Source organism: Sturnira hondurensis, unplaced genomic scaffold (genome assembly GCF_014824575.4).
Source record: "Sturnira hondurensis isolate 20B ecotype Veracruz unplaced genomic scaffold, ASM1482457v3 Scaffold0004136, whole genome shotgun sequence".
Lineage (NCBI taxonomy): Eukaryota > Metazoa > Chordata > Mammalia > Chiroptera > Phyllostomidae > Sturnira > Sturnira hondurensis.
This window is the reverse complement of record NW_028076767.1, coordinates 9881905-9901748: the sequence shown is the minus strand read 5'-3', so window position 1 is coordinate 9901748 and position 19844 is coordinate 9881905. Positions and strand designations below refer to the sequence as shown.

General features: G+C 40.5%; 1 protein-coding gene across 1 annotated transcript in view; it reads right to left on the bottom strand.

Moving 5' to 3' along the window:
* The window catches only part of DNAH7 (dynein axonemal heavy chain 7), a 219634-nt gene extending 202550 nt beyond the window's left edge, over positions 1-17084 (bottom strand). The window contains exons 1-5 of the mRNA XM_037043723.1: positions 16803-17084; positions 10934-10996; positions 4593-4655; positions 1497-1605; positions 638-785 (exon numbers count right to left, since the gene is read on the bottom strand). Coding sequence (XP_036899618.1) covers positions 638-785; positions 1497-1605; positions 4593-4655; positions 10934-10996; positions 16803-16817 — 398 coding nt within the window. The 5' untranslated portion in view covers positions 16818-17084. The remainder of the gene's footprint in view (positions 1-637; positions 786-1496; positions 1606-4592; positions 4656-10933; positions 10997-16802) is intronic.
* Positions 17085-19844: the final 2760 nt, after the last annotated feature.

Below are 19844 nucleotides of genomic sequence, written 5' to 3'. Positions count from 1 at the left end.
TGCCGCATGGAAAACACTTGAACGGGCTTCTGTGGGTAAGTTGCTTACTGAAATGTGTCGTCAAATTCTATTGGTTCACAAATGGCAGAGTGTACACCTTGAGAGCTATAGTGACAGAAAGAGAGTACTGATGACTAGCAGGAAGCTGTGAGGAAACAAGCAAAAAGGAACTACTGTGCACATCTGACTTGTTCTCCATACACGGATCTAAAGGTCAGAGCAGCCAAGCCCAGGCTCTGCTCACAAGGGCTGATCACTTCACCCCACTTCCTTCCCTTTCTAAACAAGGAGGCCCACAATGCAGGCAAGTTACCACATTACCTGAGCCAATGAGATGGGGAAAAGGAAGACTGGCCCAAATCTTCCACCAGCCACCTTGACCACAACCAGGGCTCCTAGACATTTTGCTCTCTGGCTAACATCAAGTATTAATGTTTATACCTTTTCAACTCATGATATTTTAAAAAGGAATACACTTAATAGGGTTAAGGTTCAATCTTTCATTCTTCATTTTACCCTGACCTCATTCCAATAAGGCCTTGGGGCATCCTTAGCAATGCACAGAATTCTTATATTTTTAGATAGTTTCATGGGTTCTAACAGGGATAACACACACTGATTAGCTTATAGAACTTACATAATGATATTAACAAGAGTGCTTCTAAAGTTTTCTCGTTCCTTATGTGGATATTTGCCCTTTGATTTGGAAGTAGATGGCCCGGCACGACTATCTTCCACTTGGTCCAATAATGTGCCCTTTTTTCCAACATACTCCTTGTATTCGACTAAATTTTTGAAAAGCATAAGTTAGTCATCTAAAAAGAAAGCTAAAGCTATGTGCTTTAAGTTCTCAAGTTATCATAAGTATAATTAGTTTTCTTTGGCTATCAAGAAGTTAAACTACTCTTGTTTTTATGTCATCATAATAGAAACACTATTCCTATATTATTTAATTAATTTACTTTATATTTTGAATAATATGCTAATGAACTCAAATTCTCAATTACATTTGCATCAAACCTTCTTAAAATAAACAAAATTAAAATTATGATAAAAAAAGAATACAAAACTATTTCAGACTATTTAAAAGCCATGATGAAAAGTTAATATTCACTGTAATCAACCTGATGAGTCGAAATAATAAAAAATACTAAAATGACTAATTTGGAAATAATGTCTGCAACTTATTAAAATCCTTCTCAGAAAAAAATTCCTAGCCTTTGATGCAGAGGAAACTTCTGACTACAATATATCAAAGTGTGATTATAAACATCTCTATTCTTAAAATGTCAGCATTTATAACATTTACAACAGCCTAAAATAGCTCACAACTGGAATCAATCATTTTCTGAAGGAAAACATTTGAGATAAAATTTTCTACTTGATATAAAGGTTATTTTCGTTCTACGATTTCACTCCTCTATTAGCTAAATGTCATGTGATTTCTTCCTCTAGAAAACTTTCTCAAACCTAAGTTTGAATATTAAAGCTCCCACCGTAGGACTGTTCGTTTTTAACTGTAAACTGTTCTGGAGCAGCGTCCTCCTGCTTCGCGCTCAGATGGAACGATGGAGGGGCCTGCTGCCACTGGGGCTTGGTACTAACCTGCAACGTGGAAGTTAAATAGCATTAATAAAACTAGATCAGGAAAAAAACCTTTTCTAATGAAATGCGTGAGTACTTGTAAACACAGACATTTTTCTCCAACAAATCAGGGCACCTGGAAAGAAGGCACAAGCCCTCGACAGCACACCTTACTCGAGCCCGGGAGCGGCCCTGCGATGAGACATTTGGAAAGCATTACCAAAGGCTCTCCTGCTGGTTTGATGTGGCGCCTGTAACTAACACTGGGACGTTCATTCCAGAAAGTCTACTCACCCCCAGGCATTGGAAAGCAGTTTCTAAGCTTTCCATTTTCATGAGAGGCACTCTCTGACGGTCTCCAGCACTAATGAGTTCCACTGTATTCCAGCTCCGAAAGGCTTCCTGTCCTCAGGACCTTACGTGTCTCTAGATTACTCTGGAAACTCACACATTTATTCCACCATTTGAGGCAGGGCTCCTAGACTCTTGTACTTGCACCAGTGGAGGCAGGTATCATACAAGACAGAGAGGAAGGCTGGTGTTGATAGCTACCTGCACTTGGTTTCAGTGCCGGGAAGCACTGGAGGGGCAGGGACTGTGGCAGATAGAGGAACACTTAAGTCTTTCAAAAGGCAACAACTGATTAGCTCAATCCGGTTACTCCCCTACCAGACCACAGACCCACTGTTACCAGAATCCATGGCTCTTCAGTAAGCACAGACGGAAGGACTTTAAAATAAAATATACTAATTTTTTATTGTTGACAATTGAGTGGACATCTTCCTTTCAGATGCAGACCAACTGGCTGGACGGTGCTTCTACAGGCTGCTCCTCCTTCCCAGTTTTACTTTGCTCGGTCCTTTACTGTTGCTTCCAAATAAACTACCCACTTACAAGTCCTTGTTTCAGGCTCCTCTTTAACAGGAAAATAGGCTAAGACAATGCATACATGAACGCTCTTCCATCCATCCACCTGCCTTTCCCTCTCATCTCGCTCCATAAAGGATCTGAGATTTGTGGAAGTGCTCTGGGTGAGATGTGCAGAGAGGGTGAGAGTCAGGTCACCGGCTCACGGAGGCTGGGAGCTGCCAAAGCCGAGTCACCTTGGCTTTGGTTTCAGTAAGGATCAGCTCCAGAAGGCATGAGGTCTGTGATGAAAATCACTCTTGGTCTTAACTACTGCCAGAAAATGGTATTTAATTAAGTCTAAACCTTAACATTCAAAAGAAAGTGTTTTTAAAAAAATAATGGATTTTTAAAAAACATCTTAAAAATCATATTTCCTTTAAAACACATAAAACTCAAAGAATGCTAAAAATGTAATATGTGGCCAAATGTGAACATAAAACCAGGTTTAAATCAGCCAACAAAAATATTGTAGACTATCGCATGCTCTGACAGGAAACGCAGCCACTCAATATGAAATAAGTTAAGTTTACATTTCTAAACCTTTACACTAACAAGACACAACAGACTAAAAGCAATTTTTTTGTTTTAAAATATGTTAAATATTTAAAGAGAAAATAAAATGTCTACCCCATTTCAAGGCTTATCTTTTAAACTAGACAATCTAAAATGGATTTTGCAGAACTAAGGAAATCACACTATAGCTCAGTTCTACAGAATTTGGCATTATAATAATCAGGTTATCAATAAAGCATATTTTATATTAAAATGTGCATTTTGGAATATTCTATATAACTTCATCAAAGACTTTTTAAAAAAGATTTTATTTATCTTTAGAGGGGAAGGGAAGGAGAGAAGGAGAGATATATCAACGTATGGTTGCCTCTCGTGAGTCCCCTGCTGGGAACTGGCCTGCAATCCAGGCATGTGCCCTGACTGGGAATTGAAACACAAGTGCGTGGTTTGCAGGCCCACGCTGAATCCACTGAGCTACACCAGCCAGGTCATCAAAGACTATTAATTCAAGTTTCTAAATAAAATAAGTCTTTCCTCTTAAATTATCAGAAAGCTCTTCTAAACACAAATTCAATTTCATAGTTTGTTCTTAGCTATTATACTATCTTTCAAAAATAATGCTTTGGTTGAACATTATGCTAAATGAAATAAGCCAGACATAAACAGACAAGTATTCCATGACTTAACTTATTATGCACAGGCCTAGAGCAGTCAAATTCATAAAGGAGAATGAATGGGGGGTGCCATGAGATGGGAGGAGGGACAGTAGGGGGTTACCTTTAATGGGTCAAGTTTCAGTCTGGGAAGATGAAAGGGTAATAGAAATGAATGGTGGTGATGGTTGTACAACAATGTCAATATTAATGCCAGTGAACTACAGTTCAATTAAAATGGTTACAATGGTATATTTTATGTGTGTATTTTATACACACACACAAATAATGTTTGCACTGAGCCTCCACTTACGCTCACTTCCAGAAGTCAAAAGAGTATAATCCAATGAGTTTAAACACAACATAATTGCTAGATAGTAAAATTTATTATAGTAAAGTATATCTGACTCAGCACTTATCAGCTGAAAATGTTTATTAACTGCCTCTTTCACAGGACAATGACAAGGTATAGTCATAATAGAAAAAAAAGATGGGAGGATCTGAGGAATTCTCTGTGACCAGTTCACTGTTGGAAGACACATCTCAAAGGTCACCAGTTCTGCTCGTGTTCAAGCTCGGGAACTGGGGCCCAGAGAGCTAAGTGGCCATCTCAGGTCACAGAGCCCTTAGGGACAAAGCTGTCACCTGGCTCCATTTTCTGACTCCAACACTGAGAAACTTTCTGCTAGTCCATCTTAGAAATTCTTCTATCCAGAACATTTAGCTACTCTGTATACAACAAGGAAATTATACTTTACAGTTACTTTATTAAGACAGTTATTTTTCCGAATATGTGTACCTCATAGAATTTATCCATTAGAAAGTAATCAAATAAAGCACAAAATTCAAAATTAGATAGTTACTTACAAGTTTGAAAACTAATAAACATTTTTAACACAGCAAAATTTCATTGACAGTGTAGAGGTAAATTACCATAGCCAACTGTGGTAAAACTCTTCCTGGTGTCTTGGTTTTTTCTTTGCTGCCTGGTTTATCCTGCACAAAAAAATATGGTGGGGGGGACTCTGTTAATGCAAAAATTGAATCACTCAACCAATTTTTCAGCAGTTTGTCATCAAGTGCATACTATCTAAAATATTCAAAGACATACTCTACGGCTTTTTAAATTGTTACAGTTTCTCTTACAATTGCTTTATTTACAGCCAGGAAAGAAGTAAAAAGAGTACCCAACAATACCAGTCAGAAAGCTTTAAGAAGTGTGCAAAGCCTTTTATCAATTACATTATCTTTTAGGGATTTATCTGAAGCTGGTCAGCGTCCCAGCTTCCTCGGCTCCACCTCCCTTCCCATCACTAAAATATCAGTTTTGTCCTCTTGACAACCAGAAGGCTCTACCCGTCCTAAGCTCCAAATGAATTCCAGATAACACACCTTCCAGTTGCCATAAATAGCATTTATAGTTTTTAGCAAGAACTTTCAGAGAAAAGTGCTGCTCTCTCTTTTGAATAGAGGATGATTCCACTGTAGAAATTTCTTCCAGGTAAGAGGAAGCACTGTTGAGAATGATACTTTGATTTATAAAGCAGATCATATGAGTTGTACTTTTTGCCAATGGTCAATTTATTGCCTCTCGGCTCTGAACCTACCTTTTGTGCCCTCCTTTGTGATTCTTGAGAACCCTCTAACATTTCTCCTTTACCTCCCAGTATTCACATTATAAAAGGTGCTGAAACAAGTATAAAGGACCCATGGACAAAGACAAGGGCAGGGAGGGGAGTATTGAATGTGGGAGGTGGGGGCGGGTAGGGTCAGAGAGAGTAATGGGAGGAAAATGGGGACAACTGCAATTAAACAATAAAAAAAGGAAAAAATGGGAAAAAAGGTAAGAGGAAGGGCCTTTGCTCCCCAGTTCCAGTGCTTTCTCTCACATTGCCCCCCACCCCCCACCCCGTGTGGCTGCCAGCAGTCAGCACCCGTGCCCTTGGGCACCTTCCTGGCCTATGGCAGATGCCCTCCAGTAGGCTTCTGTGGCACTCCTAAGGGTGACTTTCCCACACTTCACAGAGGGAGCCCTCCTTTCTGACGTCCCGGCATCCTAGCAGACGGCTCCTCAGTTCCCACCCAGGCCTGGAACACCTCACAAATGTGCCATGTGGGCCATAGCCACGGCCTCTCCAAGAGGACTTCAGCTAAGCTTCAGGGAAGGGTCAGATCTTTCAAGTTTATTCCTCTAGTACTCTCTCTCAGACCCAAAGGGAAGGGCCACTCCTTACGTCTCCTAGTCACGTATTCCTCGAAGCCGCGTTATCCAAAACGGCACGTACTGGCCACCTCTAGCTATGGACCTCTAGTAATGTTACTCATCTGAAATGAGACATGCTTAAGTGTAAGCCAGATACTAGATTTTTAAGGCTTAGCACAAAATTCAAAGAATATAAATGATCTTTTTGATGATTCTTGGTATTGGTTATATTCTATGAGTATATGGATTACAGTATGTGCCGTGTATTGTTTTAAGTTTACATAAATTATCTCATTTAATTCTCTTTCAGGTTTTAGGAGGTAAGCCGTGTTACACCACTTTTGTGCCTATTGTGTACATGAGGACTGTGCATGTGGTCTGTGCGAAAAGTATCCAGCCATGTGCAATGAAAAATATTAAGAGACTTTTTAAAATTTCATCTTTATTATATTTCCATTTAGTCCCCTTATATCCCCTTCCCCCAGTAATCACCACACTGTCCAGAAAAAGAGAGACATTTATTGAAGAAGATACAAGATACAAGAAACATTGTACACAGGAGGCAACTTGGAACCTCACGCAGTTCTCCCAGCATCTCTTCCACTTCTCAGAACATGGTCTTGATCTTACTGCGGCTCTGCCTCACCTTCTTCGGGCCTGGAGAACCAGGCAACTTCCACTGGGATGACTGGGCCTTTGTTTTCAGGTCATAAGCATAGATCCATGATTTATCTCTGGTCATGACCTTCTTGAAGGTCAGAAATCTGGTTTATTAGTAGAAGTTTGAATCAAGTCATTAGCAACTGCGGTACAATGTTCCTTCTGCTCTGGTAGCAGAAACCACAGAACTAATTTTGCCACAACACATTTCATGCCAAGATCTGTGTCAAAGTCTTGGACACAGCAGTTTTTGGAATCCCCAGATCAGCTTCTAGTTCTCCCAACGTCAGTCACCAATTGTTGATTGCAGCCTGTACACGTTCAACATTCTCAGGTGTTCTGCTTCTTGCAGGCCTTGCAGAATGCGGATAATTTTCAAGATTTTCAATCACCCTTGAAGCATTTATGCCACACTTTTATTTGCAATGCACTAATTGCATTGTCCCCCAAAGCTTTCTAAATCACCTAAACAGTTTCCACAGAGGCATGTTTAAGCTTAGCACAAAATTTGATGCAGATTCATTGCTCTACCTGTTCAGTCATTTTGAATGTGACAGCCACACAGTACATATGCTCACTCAATGGCATCTACCACCCCACTGACTAGCAAAGTGAAGTCATCACTGTTCACACATGTGCGTCCCAGTTCACTCTCCTTGGCTGCCAGGTTACATCCATGTCATGCAAACTGTTCTCATTATATTAACAATGTCTGGATATTTTCCCATCTCTCTCTCTCTCTGTCTCTCTCATATATATATATGTATACACACACACACACATATAAACAAATTAACATGCACAAATTACTTTGTGCCTCCACAAAGTATACAGTTCAGCTAATATTAAAAACTGTATGCTTCCATTATCCAGAACAGGAGATGGTATGGAGAAGAGTATTCAAAGAAACAAGAAAAGATGGAAGCTAAGTCTTTTTTTTTCTTTTTAAAAAGATTTTATTTATTTATTTTTAGAGAGGGGAAAGGGAGGGAGAAAGAGAGGGAAAGAAACGTCAATGTGTGGTTGCCTCTCACATGTCCCCTACTGGGGACCTGGCCCACAACCCAGGCATGTGCCCTGACTGGGAATCAAACAGGCAACGCTTTGGTTTGCAGGCCGGTGCTCAACTGCAATGAGCTTCAGACAGCACTGACAAAAGTATATCGGATTAGGTGAATGTTTCATACACATCCAGTGTTGTACCCAAAACGACTCTTTTCTGCAATTTCCAGTGGACCAGAGGATGTGAAGGGAAACGAGCCCAGTTTCACGCTAAAAAGTGCAATGGGGCTCTCAGAGTGAAAGGCTTCCCTTTGGGTAGAATGAGAGCGTAGCAAAGGCCTGATAGAATGTAGCTGTAGATGATTAAGGGGCAAGATTCTGGGATACACAGTCCAAGACCCTAGAAGTTTCATACTAGGATGGAGAGGCAACCCAAATGAGGTCTACTGTATTGGAGCCAAGACAAAGGTACAAAACATCTCGCTCGACCCAGGTCTCCCACGTAAACCCCCACACACCCGACTCCTCCAGGCCTCACTCAGGCCATTGTGCACACTGAGCTCTCGCCCTCCGTGTCCTCAGCATCGTGAGTGGAGGAGGGCGGCGAGGCCCTCATTGTTCCTTTCTTATAGGAACTTGCCAAACACAAGTCTCAGAGAATATTTTATAAGTAGTGGTTCTCCAGCTAACCAAGAAGAGCAGTCACTCATAAGCCAGAACACCGTCTAGCTAAATAATATCGTCCTTCAATAAAGCTAGAGGGATGGATTTTAAAATAACATCTGCATATTTTTTAATGCCAACAAGCAAGTCTATTTTAGTCTGCATGTTTTTTCAATGATAACTCAGGCATACATCACCCTCCCCCTCTGCTTTGGCATTCTTGTGAGGCTAGGCTTACAGGAATTCCACTGATTTTTTTTTTAATCCTCACCCAAGGATGTGTTTATTTACTGGGGCGGGTGGGGGCGGGTGTGGTAAAGGTAGCAGGAAGAGAGACAGACAGACAGACAGACAGACAGACAGACGTGGATATGAGAGAAAACATCCATCAGTTTCCTCCTGTACTGTCAGGGCATGAACCTGCAACCTAGGTATGTGCCCCGAATGGGGATTGATCCTGCAGCCTTTTGGTGTCCAGGACAAAGTTCCAATCAACTGAGCCACTTGTCCAGGGTGCAATGACTTTATCACCAGACAAATCTTGTGCCTCACATCCTTTCCCATCCTCCAGGCCCCACCTCTGATTCCAGACATAGCTGTAATGAACCGTTCTCTGCTGCCTTCAGTTCATGCAGGAATGGCAGGGTTTTGCCTCAGGGAAATGTTTTTTGCTCTCTGCTGTGGGAAGTCTCCAGTGTCATGGGAATCTCAGGGTGGCCCACTTGGCACATACAAATGAGCTGCCAGAAGTGGACAGGAGATCTTCTGGAGCAACTTCCACCAATTTGGAATGCCAGCTAATGGATAAATGCTGCTCTGGACATCTTCAAGCGGACAATTCCAGAAGGCATTCTCCATGCTCCTCAGAAGGTCATGGCGGATCACCCCAGTTGCCTCGTGTAACAGGCAACTTGGTGGCAAATTGGCTTCTCTTTCTTCCTAGTTTTACTCTCCCTGATCCCTTACTCCTGCTTCATTCCAATTAAAGTGCACACAAGTTGTTTTCCAGGCCCATCCTTCACTTGAAGGTAAGCTAAGACAACTGAAAAGTCAGTGATCTTCCATCCTTCTGCCGGCCCTTCCATTTTTTGACTCTCGTCTTGCTCCATAAAGGACTTGAGCCTTGTAGGCGTGCAGTGAGTGAGGTGCGCACAGAGGTGCGAGCTGGCTGACCAGCTCACTCGGGCTGGGAGCCGCCAGTGCTGGGTCGTTTGGATTCCAGCTACAGGGTCATCTCTAGAAGCATGGAGTCTGTAGCAGCAATCTCTCCAGGTCTTAGCTACTATCAGAAATGTTTATCAAGTACAAACCTTAATGTTCAAATGAAAAGCTTGGTATTCAATGGATTATTTTCTCAGTATTTTAAAAATGTGATTTATCTTAAAAGATAAAACCCAAAAGATATGGAAGAAAACTGCAAGATGCAGTTAAATATGAACACAGTATAAGGTTTAAATCGGCCAACAAAAGCATTTTAGATAATTATATGCCTCATTGCCTAGAAAACATTATTCATCTCAGCCACTGAACAAAATATTCAGTGAGTAAGTTTAAATTTAGTTCATATTTGTAAACCGACATACTAGTAACATTAAAAAAAACCTAACAGCCCTGGCTGGTGGCTCAGCTAGTTGGAGAGATGACCAGGTTTGATCTTCAGTTGGGACATGTATGAGAAGTAACTAACTTTCTCTCTCTCTCATGAAATAAATCATGAAATAAATATACTCTATGGCGAGGATTTTTAAAAACCTAACAGCAATGTTTGCTCCAGTTTTAAAATTTGTTAAGTTTTTAAAGAGAAAATGTCCATTCCATTTCAGGTCTCTGCCTTTTAAACCAGAAAAACTAACATAGATATTTGCAGAACTAATGAAAAAAAGATGCTATGATTTACTTCATAGAACATGGTGTGATAATCTTGGCATTATTAAAAAACAGGCTCACACTTAAAACATGTACTTTCAAATGTTCAGAAACATTCAACTGCAAAATTTTCGCACTGAAAGAATCTTGTATTTCAAATTATTAGGAATCTTCTTTGTATAAAGAAACAAAGATTCCATTTTATAGATCATTCTGAGCTTTTAAAATATGTTGCAAAACAAACAATGTTTACATTAAACTTCCACTTAAACTCAACTTCCAAGAATCGCAAGAGGCTAATTCAATGGCATTAAATTCAACATAACTAATAGATAGTAAATTTTATTGCAGTCAAACCTTGTCCAGCACTTTACAGACTAAGCATATACCACCCTTCGCTTTCCACAAAACAACAATTCAAAGTGAAAATAATGAAAACGCCGTAGCACAGCATTTTCGTGCTGGACAGGGGCATCTCCTCAGAGACCATCAAATCAACATGGACTCAGAGACGCCAGGGCTTGGAGAGGCGAGTGCCTCCCAACAGGCAAACAGCTGCTGACGTCGAAACTGTGACCCACATCACTTCCGGACTCCAACGCTGCTTTTGCTAGAGCACCTCCAAAACTCACTTATTCGGAAGACTCAAATATTGTGTACACCCTGCATATTACAGCTTATACTTCATTTATTAAGACAGTTATTTCCCTAAGGTGTGTACCTTATAGATGTTCTCCATCAGAAAACAAATGAAATGGAACACAGAATTTAAAATCAGAAACTCAGTAACTTATTTACAAGTTTGAAAACTAATAAACAACATTGCAATAAAACAATAAAGTATGATGATATAACGTATGGTGACGTATTGGTAAATTACCGTAGGAAACTGTGGTAAAAATCTTACTGGTATCTTGGATTTTTCTTTGCTGGTTGATTTATCCTGCATTAAAATATAAAAAACAAAACTGTTTATTGATGCTGAAACTGATTCACTCAACCAAATATTATAGTGTCTAATATAAAATAAAACACATATCTAAAATACTCTAAAACACACCTCACAGATGGCACTTTATTGTGTACAGAAAATCCTAAGGAATCTACATAAAATATCAGCACTAATGAGTGAAGTCAGCAAGGTTATAGAATAGAAGATTGATACACAAAAATCAATTGTATTTCTAGACATTAGCAATAAACAATGCAAAACTGTAAGAAATAAATCCATTTACAACAGCATCAAAAAAGATAAAATACTTAAAATAAGTTTAACACAGAAAGTGAAATACATACAATGAAAGCTATAAAACATTGAGAGAAATTTTTAAAATACTTTAATATACGGAAAATCGTCCCATACTCATGGATTAGAAGATATTTCTTAAGATGCAAGACTTCCCCCCATAATTTACAGATTCAACATGTTACCTATCAAAATCCAAACTGCTTTTATTTTTTGGTAAAAATTAACAGGTTAATCATAAAATTCACATGAAAATATAAAGGACCCAGAACAGCCAAACAATCTTGGAGACAGAGAACCAAGTTGGTAGAGTCATACTTCTAGATTTCACAATTTACTACAAAACTAGAGTAATGAAGATGGCATAAGATTAAATGTATGGATCATAATCAACAAAAGAAAAAAGCAAGCAACAATATAACCAGAGTCACAAGAACAATCTGGCAGTAACCAGAGGGGAATTGAGAGGTGAGAGGCGGGGTGAGGGGGGACAATGGGGGAGGGGTTTTCAGGAACTAGTTATAAAGGACACATGGACAAAAACAAGGGGGAGGGTGGAAACAAGGGAGGGAGGGGGATTTGGTTGGGGTGGGGGGAGTGGTGGGGGTGGGGGGATGCAGATAACTGTCATTGAACAACAATAAAAACATAAAAATAACATATTGAATGTAAAAAGTAAATAAATACTTTTTAAAGATTAAATGTATAGATCAAAGGAACAGAACTGGGAGTTCAGAAATGAACACATACATTTAAGGGCAACTGATTTCTGATAATGATGCCAAGACAATTCCATGGGGAATTGGTCCTATCTTTTGAGAATTTATCTGAATCTAATCAACATCAAAAGTTTACTCAGCCCTGGCTCCTTTTTCCATGGCTAAAACTTTTTTTTCCAGAGTTCTCCACTTCCTTTGGTGGCAAATGTATTCAGATCAACGCACTCTGTACTCTCAAGTTACTGTAAGTAACCTGGGTGATTTTTAGCAATAACTTTTAGAGAAGAATGTCTTTACCTTCTTTGCAATAGAGAATACCAGGTAACAAGAAGCACAGTTGAGCATGATTCTTTGAATCATAAAACAGACAACATGAGTGGTGCTTCGGCCACTTGTCAATTTCTTGTATCTCACCATCAAACCTATGCTTTCTGCCTTCCTTTGTGATTCTTGAGCAGGACTCTATAAAACATCTCTCCAGCTGGCACAATACTTATAAAGGGCTCAAAAAGAGACACTGTAAGAGAAAGGGAATTTTCTTCCTGGGCCCAGAGCCTCTCCTCGCTGCTCCCAGGCTACGGCTGCCAGCGGTCAGCATCCTCACCCGTGGGCACCTGACCAGCCTGGGAGTGTGACCAGGGTGGCAGACTCCTCCATCCAACTCACTGCTGTCGGGGCCTAAAGATAGCGGATGCAATCTATCAAGATCGCACCAGGAGGGCTTGGCTGAGGCGACCCAAACAGGATATTGCAGCCAAGCCCAGTGGCCCCACCCTTGGGGGCATCCCTGGATCACGAGTACTAACTACCAATCAAGATGCTGATCACGCGCCCACCTACTAATCGTCGCCAGGAGCATGCAGTGAGCATGCACAGGACAACCTATCAGGACCACTTCCCCTCTTCCCCGCCCTCTATATAACAGCCCCGCCTAAAATAAAATTTGCAGCTTGATCAGAATCCTTTGTCTTGCTGCCTTTCTCCGCACCTCTTGTTCCCATCCCTATTCATCCGTTTCAGGTAGACTCGGGACCCCAGTTGACTGTTCCGCGGGACAGAACACACTGCCGTCCATAAGGACAGCTTTCCAGCAGGCTTCCCTTGCATCATACAGGGAAACCCCCTTTCAAAGGTTTCAGTATACAAGCAGGTGTTTTGCTCACTTCCCACATTAATACTTTCCTCACTGGTCTTCACAGCTATATAATGCTCTGCTGTATGAATATGTGCAATTTATCCATTCCATTCTCTTGTGAATGAATATTTTGCCTTATTTCCAATGTTTCTCCATTACAAAAGAAGTTTCAACAAATGTCTTTTGACATATATTTTAGTACCCACACAATTCTTGTATCTCACTTACTTCCATACGGTGAATGGATATGATATTCACATAGCATACATGTGTGTATGTGCACATCTGTTTTTGTGCCTTTATTTAATTCCATTGCTATATTTTTCTATATGTAAATAAATTGTAACACATTGTCTATTTTACTATGACTTCACAATAGGTCTTGAAATCTGTAAGACAATTTTCTCACTTTACTATTCTAAAAATTATGCATAATTTTGATTTTTAGTCTATCATGTGAATTTTAGAACCCACATTGCATGAAAGTTTTTGCAATTTTAATAGAAACATATTGAATTTCTAAAATAATTTGGAGAAAACTGACATTATAACAACACCGACTCTTTTTCCTTCAGGAATACAGTATATTTCTTTATTCAGATCCCAGGAGTATAACCTTCAAAAACATTTTATAATAATCTTCATGTCTTGTACATCTTTTGTTAGACTTATCTTCAAGTATAAAGGTTCTGGATGGAAAAGCATTATAGCATCCAAACAACGGGCTTATACACTTTTAATCCCAATAGATTAGTGGACAGGGAAATGTCTCTGAATGCTGCATAACAATTTCTGTGACGTGTCTTGTTTGCCCCAAACAAATCTCCATGGATACCTTACTGCTCTGTGACTGGAAGGCTGAGTTCTTTGTACGAGCATCATCTGGCTCCCCATCCTCTTTGGCCTCCAGCAGGGATTAAGCATTAAGAGGCACCAGAAGCATTAAGCAGGAGATCTGAGAGACAGCAGGAGGAGTAAGAGTATAGGATTTCTTTCCCAAGACTCCCTGTGTCCCAACTTTCTGACAGTGGCTGAATTTCTCCAGAGCTCACCTTCTGCCAGGAAACTACCATTCCAAGCCCCCAGCTCACATTCTGAGAGTAGTGTTCAGTTTCTTAGACCCATCAGTCCTAGGAATGGTAATGGCTATCTACTGCTACTAATCCTTAAAGGCCTCCTCATCCCAACGGGTTCCTCCCTTCACCTTGCCCACACTTCAGTAAATGCTCTCTTTGTAAGTTTTCTTTGGGTAACTCTCTTGGGCATGCCATCTGTTCCGTTTGGATCCTGGCTACTCTGATTCTACATTACCAAAATCAAAATTTAGCTAAAGAGTCTAGGTCTTCCTTAAGTCATCTGGTTTTGCACTTATTTTTTATTTTGCTGATTCTCAACTACTCGTCTATTGGAAGGGATGTTGTAAACTTCATATAATCCATATTTAACCAATCTCATCAAATGACCAGAATCTATGAACCTCTGTTAGGACTGTATCATCAACTGAAACTCAGAATGCCTTATTTTATGTTTTTACTAATTTAAAAATGAAATGAGCAACTGTAAAAGACTTATATTTAAAATACCTAACTTGAGAACTCAGACTGCTATTTCTGAAAACAACCATGTTACTCTCAACCTTCCACTAATGAGATGAATATGCTAAAAATCTCCTTCAGCAAATATGAATTACCACCTGCTTACTTTTTTCAAACTAAATGAATACATAAGTAAATGTCACATAAAATGGCATTTCCAAAGTTTAATTCATTCCATTTGTTTTAGTTTGAAACAAAAACTTTCACCTTTTCAAAAGGAAAACTACACTAAAAATTAGCATAAATGAGAGCCTCAAGAGTTTTAAAATTACAGACCAACTAAAGCAGCGAGGGAGGGTCCTCTGCTGTTTAAAAACAGTAAATAACCCTACATGGGCTTTGGCTCATTCTTTCAAGATCCCACTGACTTTTTAAATAATGTATGTCCTTCAGGGGGAGTGAGGAAGGGATAATGGGTGTCATTTCTATACAATACTTTTATTAAGATAAAGCAACACTTAAAATTTCACTGCCAGGAGGTTTATAGTGGATGCTTTTTAGCTGTAAATTGGTCAATTAGGGGCTTTGCAAAGTAATAGCTATTCAGAAATGCTATTGCAAATACAATAAATGTACTGTAAATTTCAACATCATGGAATATGATTCAAGGTCAGACTAAAGACTAAAATGGGCATCAAGCAAATTGTTGAATGTATATTGATGGTGTCGATGACAAATTTTTTAAAAGGACTTTGATTATAATACCACATAGAAAAAATCAGCGCAGTCGATTAATCTAATTGCTGATTTTCAGTAACCTGTATCTCAGTTTTCTTTTGTTTTTGTTTGTTCATTTGTTCTTTTACTACTAATTACTAATGGTGAGTGGTTTTTTAAATAAATGAAGCTCTTCATTTATGACGCATTGCAATATAATGCTGAAACCAAATTTTCTTGATCAGTTAGGCATCGGCTACTTATTTAATTAATGAATGACATTTTCTGTTAGTAATCTACAACCCAATGGATAGGGGAATAAATCACCTTTTAACCCCATTTCCATGATAAATGCTAAGACAGAAAAAAAATTGTGAAGCATTGACAAAAAAAGAGTTATACTTTAGTGTCGGAAGACAGCAGCTAAGCAAAATTTGCAGGCTTAAAACCAACTGTTTCCTATTCAGTACCCGGATATTAAAAGGGCCTTTTCCATATTCATCTTACAGCACAGGTGGCAAACACAAGGCCTATGGGCTGAATCCCGCCTGGCACCTTGTTTCTACCTAGCACCAGCGCCAAGCTCCTTGCCTGTAGTTAAGGAGTAGTTACATTTATACAGTCCCCAAATTACTTTCCGCCTTGAAGACAACCAGAAAACTGATTTGGCTCCGGGTGAAAATGAGTTTGACACTCAGTCTTACAGAGTTGTTTTCTAGCTAGCCAGAATAATACCTAGGCTTAATGCTTTCCCATTTGTTCTGGTATTTAAAAGTTTGACCATTATTTTGTATTTCTTTGGTTTACCATTCCTCTTAAGTTCAATAAAGAAAGAGTTCTGAAGTGTAGCTGTTGCAACATGCATCTTTTATTACCGTGCCATGAGGTATTTTCTAAAGAAAAAATTCCACTTACCAAACCCTTTTACATATCATTATGGTATGGTATGGTATGGTATGGTATGGTATCTTACTCGAACTTCACAACAACCTTAGAAAGGAGAAAACATTACTCTGACTTTCCCCTCTTCAGAAAAGTCGTAGAAAGATGAAATGATTTGCCCAAAGTAGCAGGGCTGGAAAAGGGCTTGGATCCCAATCCAGAACCCAAACCCACTGTGACTCCCTATCCAGCTTTCCCGGCCCAAACACACCCACCATTAAACAACCTGGGAACTCTTCGACTGTAGTTTAAACTTCGGCCACCGCTCTACTGATAGTTTCGTTGTTCTGAAAACATCAGGGACGAACGGTAGGTAAGGAGACAGAAGAGTTTTCACGGAGAGCGCTCAAGCATCCTCGATCAAAACTGGGGAGTCTAAAGGACCCAGGCTTCAACGTTTAAAATGTGAAGAACCTTCCCGACAGGGCGAGCCTGGGGGCTGGCCGCCCTCTCACCTGCTCGCTGCTCATGACTGCAAGGACGCGCTGGCGGCACCCAGCGGCTAGCGGATCCCTAGCTGTGCGGCACCCCCCGAGACTTCTCGGACCACACACGAGACCCCCGGGAAAGCAGGCTTGCAGTCTCTGCTCTTTCCGCTCAAGGGCTGTTTAGGGTCCCGGCAACGTTGTTGCTAAGCAACGGGCCGGCGCAGGTTCCATTTCCGGTCATCTATAGCTCTCGGGAGAGCACCCGGAAATGGGTCCCGCGAGAGCTTTCCGAGACTTCTCAGTGCTGTTCTGAGCTAGGGACACGTTTGAGACTCGTTAATATACAAATGACATTGAAATGCAGGAGTACGGATGAGATGGCTCAGGGAGTGTGTAGAACAAGGCCATATTTAAGAAATTGACGGGAGGCGACCTTGCAAAGAGAACTGCAAAAAAAAAAAAAAGGCCAGAGATAATTGGAAACTAAGAGTGCAGTGAATCCCCCCTTTGATGGAGTGGATAAGTTTCTTGGAAACTGTAGCTTTAAACAAAACGGTGAACCAAGAAATCAGTTTTACTGTGGGCTAATTGAAGCTGGAATGCGGAAGAACTGAAAATCCTCCCAGGAACAGCCTTCGGGGACAGTCAAATTTCATGGGGGAGGGTTCGGAGCACAGGTGAAGACGTGGAGTGCTTTCATAGCCCGGGGCAGAGTGAAGAGACCCGAAAGCCAGTAGAGTGTGCTAGAAGGTTGAGTCAGCCAAGAAGCAGCAAAAAGCACTTAGGACATATGAGAAGCAGAAAAAATTGCCTCAAGAGCTTACACTACATGCAATAACCAGGAGACCCGAAGACCTGGTTGGTTAAAGTGGCTGTCAATGTGTTGCCAAAAGAACTAGTCCCAGCAGTTCCCAGGTGTTCAGAAGGAATTTTGGGTTCTTGGCTGAAATCCAACACGAACTGGCTTGCTTCGCAGAGGGTACGAGTCCGCAGGAGCAGGCCAACGAGGGGTAGAAAGATTCACAGCAACAGCCCAGGCAGAGATCAGCCTGAAAAAGTCAGCCATGCCCCACCTCCGCCCTGCCCCACCCGCCAACTTTCCTTCTTTAGTCTTCTGCTGCGTCTCTAACTGAAATTTAAAAAAAGGTCAGGGTATTCTGACTTCCTACATTGTCTCTGCTAAACCTCCATCTAAAGCTCCCTTGGGGATCAAGTTCTTATTGGCAGAATCCTGTGTCGAAATTTGTCTGCTGTAGGGCGCTTTGCCAACATTTTGGAATGTAAAAACAAATTGATAAATATTAGCAAAGAATTCTTTTGTATTTGTCAGTTATCGTAATCCCTGTCAGCAAGAGAAATGTGGCTCCTGGGACTTAATTCCCGAAGTAATTCTCACAGTAACCAATGTCACAAACCAGGCTGAAGCTGAGATATAATTCCTGTCCTCACCATTAAGGTTAAGGTCAGCTCAAAACCCTGACAAGAAAATATATGTATATATAATATATAAATAAATAAAATACAATGTTATGTATATATCAAATGGTATTTCTAGTACACATATATAATGTTAGAAATAAATTTTAGGTCACATGTGATAGACTACTGAATCCCTCAAATTAAAGAAAGACAAGTTACTTGTTTCATTGACGATTCTCTTAATGTTTAATTTGGGTGGAACTATCTGTATGCTTTTGACTGCTAACCTACATACAAATAGGGAAGTCCATTTTAAGAGAAGGTGTCTGGGAACAGAAACTTGTTACCTCAGTTAACCAAATATGAAAGACCAAATGGAGAACAGAAATTGAGGTGTTGATATTTTGGTTCCCGGATGTCAAGTTCAGTTGTATTTATGATCTTGTGTTTCTCTCGCGGTTTGGGGTGTTTTTTTGCTAAGATGATTTTATTAGACATGAACCAAATGCTTGCTTAAGGATTTTATGTCCAAATTTGTGCTGATTCTTAGGGAATCTTTTAAGAGAAGATATTTTCCTTTAAAATGCGTAAGCTTATGCAGCTGCTGAGCTACAGCTTATGATGATATTTGTTACTGCTTAGTTTTTACCTCCCGCCTTGGAAACTTTAGCGTGTGTGGAAGGAAGGGGCGCCGGTAAGAGTCAGACGTGCTCCTTCTGCGGCAACATGGCAGCTTTTCCCCCATCGCCATTTATCAGCCCTGTACCCTCTTCCGCTCCCGCCCATCCCCCTCTCTTAGCCCCATTCCACCCCCCGCACCCCACCCTTACCTGTCCCAGCAATCGCCACACTGTTGTCCGTGAGTCTTACTCTTGCGGGGCATGGTATGGTGCTGAGAAAAATCGATCATAATAACCTAAAGCACAGTCCAGGCTGGAATTCTTTCCTCGCCTATTCTTTTCTCTTCCGAAAACATACTCCAAAGACGAGGAAAACACTCGTCCTCATCTTCCTCATTTCGTTCAACTGTCGAATATTTCTTGAGCGCCTGCTTCGGCCCAGGTGCTGTTCTTGGCCTGGAAGATAAAGGTACAGCCAAGATCCCAGCTCTTCAGAGGGAAACAAAATTAGCAAGAGAGCAATACTATATGAATGATAGTAAATAAATTATCTATTTCCGATGGAGGAAAAGATAAGAAAATAAAACAGGGTATGGGAGATATTGTATTCGAGGGAAAGTTTCTTTGAGGAACAGGCATTTGAGATGAAACTTGAATGACAAAAAAGAAGCTAGTTCTTTAAAGGTGTCATGAATGGGCTTCCCAAGAAGTGGGTGAACTAGTGGGAAGGCTTAAATCGGAGCATGAGCTTGATGTGTACAGGGGCCTGAAGGAAGCAAGGAGCATGGTGAGGAAGGATTTTAATTTAATAAGGCGGAGAAACCAGGAATGGAAATGAGCCACAGGGGAAGCAGGAAGGTCAATGAAGAGCCTACTGCTTCCTTTAGTTAGGGTAATAATCCACGCTGTCGCAAAAGGTAAGGTTTCCTTTTTTTTAACAACCAAGTAGCATTCATTCCACTGTGTAAATGGACCACAGCTTTTTTATCTTCTCCTCTACTGATGGGCACTTGGGCTGTTCCCAGATTTT